The following is an 8,324-nucleotide window of genomic DNA, read 5'->3' as shown; positions in this document are numbered from 1 at the left end:
GTAAGGGGTATTGAGCAGAAAGGGACATCTCCTACGGCAAGTCTGAAAATTGATAAACATAAAGCCTATGACTCCCTTAGTAGGAAGTTCCTCCTTGAGATTATGGAGAGGATGGGTTTTCCAAGCAAGTTCATTCGGTGGGTGCAAGTGTGTGTTGACACTCCTTGCTTCTCGATTCTTCTTAAAAAAAAAAAAAAAAAGCCCTACAGGTTATTTCAGAGGGAAGAGGGGAATAAAACAAGGAGATCCTCTTTCCCCTTATTTGTTCACTATTGCTATGGAAGGCTTCTCTGCTTTGATGAGGAAGTTGGACTCTGAAGGTCGGATCAGCTTGCTCCCTAGATGCAAAAGCTCCCATCTGTCACATCTTATTTTTGCAGATGATTTGATGATCTTTGTGAAGGCTGTCCCAAATTCTATCTTTGCCTGTTTGGGGGCTCTGGCTGATTTTCACACCTATTCTAGGTTGAAACTCAACAGAGCTAAGTCCTCTATTATTTTAGGGGGCATTACTCAAACGGCCAGGCTACAACTTTTGGAATTAACGAATTTTGTAGACACTAAGCTGCCCATTCGGTATCTTGGTGTCCCTCTTATTTCTCGCAAGCTCACTTTGGTAGATTGTTCCGCTATCCTTGATTTTGTGAGACGAAGGCTTGATGGTTGGGATGCAGCTTCTTAGCTCTATTCTCCAAGGGTACTATATTTATTGGTCGGGTATTTTTGCCTTACCAGGTGGAGTTAAACAGAAGCTGGAATCCATGTTCTCAAACTTCCTTTGGAACGAAAGGTACACTATGTTTCTTGGGATAAAATTTGCAAACCTAAAGATGAAGGGGGGTTAGGTGTCTGCAGAATTTCTTATATGAATATTGTGGGTATCTTAAAGCAAGTTTGGTGGATTGCCTCTACATAGGACAGCCTTTGGGTTAGGTGGGTCTATTCCCATTACTTGAAGAATGATTCCATTTGGACTGTGAAAATCCCCCAAAACTGCTCTTGGGTCTAGAGCAAATACTCAGGTACAGAGATTTGGTTGAACCCCACATTCACCATATTATCGGATCTGGCCACTCTACAAGGCTTTGGCTCGATAAATGGTACCCTCAAGGGGTCTTATTAAAAAAATTTGGGGACCGTATTAGATATGATGCGGGCTCTCACCGCATGGCTATGGTTTCGGACATTATTAGACAGGGTGCCTGGCATCTCATCTTCCATGGTTCTATTGACTTGATTAGTGTTTGGGGTGATTTGCAACATGTTCCCCTCTTGAATGGCACGGAGGACCTTATTTTCTGGAAAAAAAACTCCTAATGGCTTGTTCACTACTAAGTCCGCTTGGGACACTGTTAGAAGAGCTGCTAGTAAGGTGGGCTGGAATAAATATATTTGGTTTGCTGAGAACTTCCCTATGCATTCTTGCACTACTTGGAGATGTCTTATGGGTGCTCCCCTACCAAAGATCAGCTTATTAACAGGAATATCCATGTTGGTCCGAATTGCATTTTTTGTTGGACTGGAACTAAGAGCCATGAACACCTCTTCTTTAATTGTCCCTTTTCTAGCAGCATTTGGGGAAGACTTAGTTCTCTTTGGTCACAAGGGGGTGGGGGGCCTAACACTCTCCAGAATGTGATTGATTGGCTTGCAAATGTTGGTTGTACTAATGATAGGATGGACATTATTCCCAAGCTTGCTTTTTGTGCTACTGTGCACTATATTTATTGGGAAAGGAACCAAAGGATGTTTACAAACAAGGTCAAGTCTTATGATCAGATTGTTGAGGCTATCCGACTTGATGTGGCTATCAAGTGTGCTGCCTTCCCCATGCCGGTTGTTAAGGGCACTTTTTAGAAAATCCCAAACCCAAAAAAAGTACAGAAATGCCCCAAAAAAACCCCAACCAACACACCCGGTCTGGTGTAAACCGAAAATGAACATATGCCAAAATAGGTATCGATTTGAAGGTCACGAACCTCAATATCGCATCCACACGTCTAACAATAGATAAGGACACTTTTTTGAAAATACCAAACCCAAAAAAGTACAAAAATGCCCCCAATTAACCCCAAACGACCCACCCGATCTGGTTTAAACCGAAAATGAACATATATAGATATAGGTATCGATTCGAAGGTCATGACCCTCAACCTCGCATCCACACATCTAATAAGAGAAAAGGACAATAATTAGAAAATACCAAACCCCAAAAAGTATAGAAATACCACCAAGAAACCCCAAACGACCCACCTAGTCAGGTTTAAACCGAAAATAAACATATGCAAAAATAGGTATCAATACGAAGGTCACAACCCTCAACATCACATCCACACGTATAATAAGAGATAAGGACATTTTTTAGAAAATACCAAACCCTAAAAAGTATAGAAATGCCCCCAAATAAACCCAAACAACCCACCCGGTCTGGTTTAAATCGAAAATGAACATATGCCAAAATAGGTATCGATTCGAAGGTCACGACCCTCAACATCGCATCCACACGCCTAATAAGACATAATGACAGTTTTTAAAAAATACCAAAGCCAAAAAAGTACAGAAACTCCCCCAAATAACCCCAAACGACCCACCTGGTCAGGTTTAAACCGAAAATGAACATATGTCAAAATAGGTAACGATTCAAATGTCATTACCCTCAATATTGCATCCACACGTCTAATAAGAAATAAGGACAATTTTTAGAAAACCCCAAACCCAAAACAATACAGAAATGCCCCCAAATAACCCAAAATGACCCACCCGATCTAGTTTAAACCGAAAATGAACATATATCAAAATAGGTATCGATTTGAATGTCACGACCCTCAACATCGCATCCGCACGTCTAATTAGAGATAAGGAAAGTTTTTAGAAAATGCCAAACCCAAAAAAGTACCGAAATGCCCCCAAATAACCCCAAACGACCCAACTGGCCTAGTTTAAACCAAAAACGAACATATGTCCAAATAGGTATCGATTCGCAGGTCACAACCGTCGACATCGCACCCACACGTCTAATAAGAGATAAGGACAATTTTTAGATAATCCCAAACCAAAAAAAGTACAGAAATGCCCCCAAATAACTCCAAACGACCCACCCGGTCTGGTTCGATCGAAAATGAACATATGTCGAAATACGTATCGATTCGAAGGTCACGACCCTCAACATCGCATCCATATGTCTAATAAGAGATAAGGACACTTTTTAGAGAATCCCAAACCCAAAAAAGAACAGAAATGCCCCCAAATAACCCAAACGACCCACCCGGTCTAGTTTAAATCGAAAATGAACACTTGTTGAAATAGGTATAAATTTGAACGTCACGACCCAAAATATCACATCCACACGTCTAATAAGAGATAATGACACTTTTTAGAAAATTCAAAACCCAAAAAAATACAAAAAAGTACCCTAATAACCCTAAACAACCCACCCGATATGGTTTAAACCGAAAATGAACATATGTCAAAATAGGTATCGATTCGAAGGTCACGACCCTCAACATCACATCCACACGTCTAAAAATAGATAAGGACACTTTGTAAAAAATCCCAAACCCAAAAAAGTATAAAAATGCCCCCCAAATAACCCCAAACGACCCACCCAAACTGCTTTAAACCAAAAATGAACATAAGTCGAAATAGGTTTCGATTCGAAGGTCATGACCCTCAACATCGCATCCACACGTATTATAAGAGACAAGCACACTTTTTAGAAGTACCAAACCCAAAAAGGTACAAAAATGCCTCCAAATAACCCCAAACGACCCATCCGGTCTAGTTTAAACCAAAAATCAACATATGTCAAAATAAGCATCGATTCAAAGGTCACGACCCTCGACATCGCAGCCACACGTCAAACAAAAGATAAGGACACTTTTTAGAAAATACCAAACCCAAAAAAGTACAGATATACCCCCAAATAACCTCCAACGAGCCAGCGGTCTCGTTTAAATCGAAAATGAACATATGTAACAATAGGTATCGATTCGAAGGTCATGACCCTCAACCTCACATCCACACATCTAATAAGAGATAAGGACACTTTTTAGAAAATACCATACCCAAAAAAGTCAAAAATGCCCCTAAATAACCCCAAACGACCCACCCGATCTGGTTTGAACCAAAAATAAACATATGCCGAAATAGGTATCGATACGAAGGTCACGACCCTCAACATCACATCCACACGTCTAATAAGAGATAAGGACACTTTTTAGAAAATACCAAACCCTAAAAAGTATAGAAATGCCCCCAAATAACCCCAAACAACCCACCCAGTCTGGTTCAAATCGAAAATGAACATATGTCGAAATAGGTATCGATTCGAACGTCATGACCCTCAATATCGCATTAACACATCTAATAAGAGATAAGGACAATTTTTAGAAAATCCTAAACCCAAAACAATGCAGAAACGCCCCAAAATAACCCCAAACGACCCACCCGATCTGTTTTAAAATGAAAATGAACATACGTCGAAATAGGTATCGATTAGAAGGTCACGACCCTCAACATCGCATCCACAGGTCTAATTAGAGATAAGGGCACTTTTTAAAAAATCCCAAACCCAAAAAAGTACAGAAATGCCCCCAAATAACCCCAAACGACCCATCTGGTCTGGTTTAAACAAAAAATGAACATATGTCCAAATAGGTATCGATTCGCAGGTCACAACCCTCAACATCACACCTACACGTCAAATAAGAGATAAGGACACATTTTAGAAAATACAAAAACCAAAGAAGTATAGAAATGCCCCCAAATAACCCCAAACGACCCACCCGGGCTGGTTTAAACCGAAAATGAACATATGTCCAACTAGGTATCGATTCAAAGGTCATAACCCTTAACATTGTACCCACATGTCAAATAAGAGATAAGGACACATTTTCGAAAATCCCAAACCCAAAAAAATTTAGAAATGCCCCCAAATAACCCCAAACGACCCACCTGTTCTGTTTAAATTGAAAATGAACAGATGTCGAAATAGGTATCGATTCGAAGGTCACGACCCTCAACATCACATCCACACGTCTAATAAGAGATAAGGACACTTTTTTAAAAACATCCCAAACCCAAAAAAGTACAGAAATGCCCCCAAATAACCCCAAACGACCTATCCGATTTGGTTTAAACCGAAAATGAACATATGTAGAAATACATTTCGATTAGAAGGTCCCGACCCTCAACATCGCATCCACACGTATAATAAGAGATAAGGACACTTTTTAGAAAATACCAAACCCAGAAAAGTACCAAAATGCCCCCAAATAACCCCAAACGACCCAACCGGTCTGGTTAAATAAAAAATGAACATATGCCGAAATAGGTATCGAAACGAAGGTCACGATCCTCAACATCGCATCCACACGAATAATAAGAGATAAGGACACTTTTTAAAAAATACCAAACCCAAAAAAGTACAAAAAAGGTCTGGTTTAAACCAAAAATGAACATATGTCAAAATAGGTATCGATTCGAATGTCATTACCCTCAATATCGCATCCACATGTCCAATAAGAGATAAGGACATTTTTAGAAAATCCCAAACCCAAAACAGCACAGAAATGCCCCCAAATAACCCCAAATGACCCACCCGATCTAGTTTAAACTGAAAATAAACATATATCAAAATAGGCATCGATTCGAATGCCACGACCCTCAACATCGCATCCACACGTCTAATTAGAGATAGACACTTTTTAGAAAATCCCAACCCCAAAAACGTACATAAATGCCCCCAAATCACCCCCAAACGACCCAACTGGTCTTGTTTAAACCAAAAATGAACATATGTCCAGAAGGTATCGATTCTCTGGTCACAACCCTCAGCATCGCACCCACACGTCTAATAAGGGATAATGACACTTTTTAGAAACTCCCAAACAAAAAAAAGTACAGAAATGCCCCCAAATAACTCCAAACGACCCACCCGGTCTGGTTCGGACCGAAAATGAACATATGTTGAAATACGTATCGATTCGAAGGTCACGACCCTCAACATCGCATCCATATGTCTAATAGGAGATAAGGACATTTTTTAGAGAATCCAAAACCCAAACAAGTACAGAAATGCCCCCAAATAACTCAAACGACCCACCCGGTCTGGTTTAAATTGAAAATAAAACGACCCAAAATATCGCATCCACTAGTCTAATAAGAGATAATGACACTTTTAAAAAAATCCCAAACCCAAAAAAGTACAAAAAAGCACCCCAAATAACCCCAAACGACCCACCCGGTATGGTTTAAACCGAAAATGAACATATGTCAAAATAGGTATCAATTCGAAGGTCACAACCCTCAACATCACATCCACACGTCTAAAAAGTGATATGGACACTTTTTAAAATATACCAAACCCAAAAAAGTATAAAAATGCCCCCAAATAACCCCAAACGGCCCACCCGATCTACTTTAAACCGAAAATGAACATATGTCGAAATAGGATTCGATTCGAAGGTCATGACCCTCAACATCGCATCCACACATATTCTAAGAGATAAGCACACTTTTTAGAAATACCAAACCCAAAAAAGTACAGAAATGCCCCCAAATAACACCAAACGACCCACCCGGTCTGGTCTAAACCGAAAATCAACATATGTCAAAATAGGTATCGATTCGAAGGTCACGACCCTCGACATCGCAGCCATATGTCAAACAAGAGATAAGGATACTTTTTAGAAAATACCAAACCCAAAAAAGTACAGATATGCCCCCAAATAACCTCAAACGACCCGCCGGTCTAGTTTGAACCGAAAATGAACATATGTAAAAATAGGTATCGATTCAAAGATCATGACCCTCAACCTCGCATCCGCACGTCTAATAAGAGATAAGGACCCTTTTTAGAAAATCCCAAACCCAAAAAAGTACAGAAATGCCCCCACAATAACCCCAAACAACCCACCCGGTCTGGTTTAAACTAAAAATGAACATATGTTGAAATAGGTATCGATTCGAACGTCCTGACCCTCAATATCGTATCAACACATATAATAATAGATAAGGACAATTTTTAGAAAATCCCAAACCCAAAACAATACAGAAAAGCACCAAAATAACCCCAAACGACTAACCCGGTCTATTTTCAATCGAAAATGAACATATGTCGAAATAGGTATCGATTCGAAGGTCACGACCCACAACATCGCATCCACACGTCTAATTAGAGATTATGACACATTTTAGAAAAAACCAAAACCAAAGAAGTACAGAAATGCCCCCAAAAAACCCCAAACCACCCACCCGGTCTGGTTTAAGCCGAAAATGAACATATGTAGAAGTTGATATCGATTCGAAGGTCAAGACCCTCAACATCACAACCACACGTCTAATTATAGATAAGGACAATTTTTAGCAAATCCCAAACCCCAAAAAGTATAGAAATTCCCCCAAACTACCCAACTGGTCTGGTTTAAATTGAAAATGAACATATGTCCAAATAGGTATCGATTCGAAGGTCACAACCCTCAACATCACACCCACACGTCAAATAAGAGATTAGGACACATTTTAGAAAATAGAAAAGCCAAAGAAGTATAGAAACACCCCGAAATAACCCCAAACGACCCACCCGGGCTGGTTTAAACAAAAAATGAACATATGTCGAAATAGGTTTCAATTAGAAGGTCCCGACCCTCAACATCGCATCCACACGTATAATAAGAGATAAGGAAACTTTTTAGAAAATACCAAACCCAGAAAAGTACCAAAATGCCCCCAAATAACCCCAAACAACCCAACCGGTCCGGTTTAAATAAAAAATGAACATATGACGAAATAGGTATCGAAACGAAGGTCACGATGCTCAACATCGCATCCGCATGAATAATAAGAGATAAGAACACTTTTTAGAAAATACCAAACGCAAAAAAGTACAGAAAAGCCCCCAAATAACCCCAAACGACACACCCGACCTGGTTTAAATCGAAAATGAAATTATGTCAAAATAGGTATCAATACGAAGGTCACGACCTTCAACATCACATCCACACGTTTAATAAGAGATAAGTAAACTTTTTAGAAAATACCAAACCCTAAAACGTACAGAAAAGCCCCACAATAACCCCAAACGACCCACCCGGATAGGTTTAAACTGAAAATGAACATATGTCGAAATAAATATCAATTCGAAGGCCACGACCCTTAACATCGCACCCACACATCTACCCACACATCTAATAAGAGGTAGGGAGACTTTTTGGAAAATCCCAACCAAAAAAACAGTACAGAAATGCCCCCAAATAACTCCAAACGACCCACCCTGTCTGGTTTAGACCAGAAATGAACATAAGTCAAAATACGTATCGATTTGA

The 8,324-nt window shown here is 39.8% G+C and overlaps 1 protein-coding gene across 1 annotated transcript; it reads left to right on the top strand.

Annotated features, from left to right (window-relative positions):
• The first annotated feature begins 277 nt into the window (after window positions 1–277).
• Window positions 278–682, top strand: LOC122648046. Its single transcript, XM_043841318.1, has one exon. It carries the CDS (start codon window positions 278–280, stop codon window positions 680–682), a length of 405 nt encoding a protein of 134 aa, XP_043697253.1.
• The last annotated feature ends 7,642 nt before the right edge of the window (window positions 683–8,324 follow it).

Source organism: Telopea speciosissima, unplaced genomic scaffold (assembly GCF_018873765.1).
Source record: "Telopea speciosissima isolate NSW1024214 ecotype Mountain lineage unplaced genomic scaffold, Tspe_v1 Tspe_v1.0388, whole genome shotgun sequence".
In the NCBI taxonomy this organism is placed as follows: Eukaryota; Viridiplantae; Streptophyta; class Magnoliopsida; order Proteales; family Proteaceae; genus Telopea; species Telopea speciosissima.
Note: the sequence above shows the minus strand (reverse complement) of the source record. Positions and strands in the feature narration are given on the sequence as shown.

Coding starts and splice junctions, on each gene's coding strand:
- LOC122648046 (XM_043841318.1), top strand. CDS start 278: ATGGAAGGCTTCTCTGCTTTGATGAGGAAGTTGGACTCTGAAGGTCGG.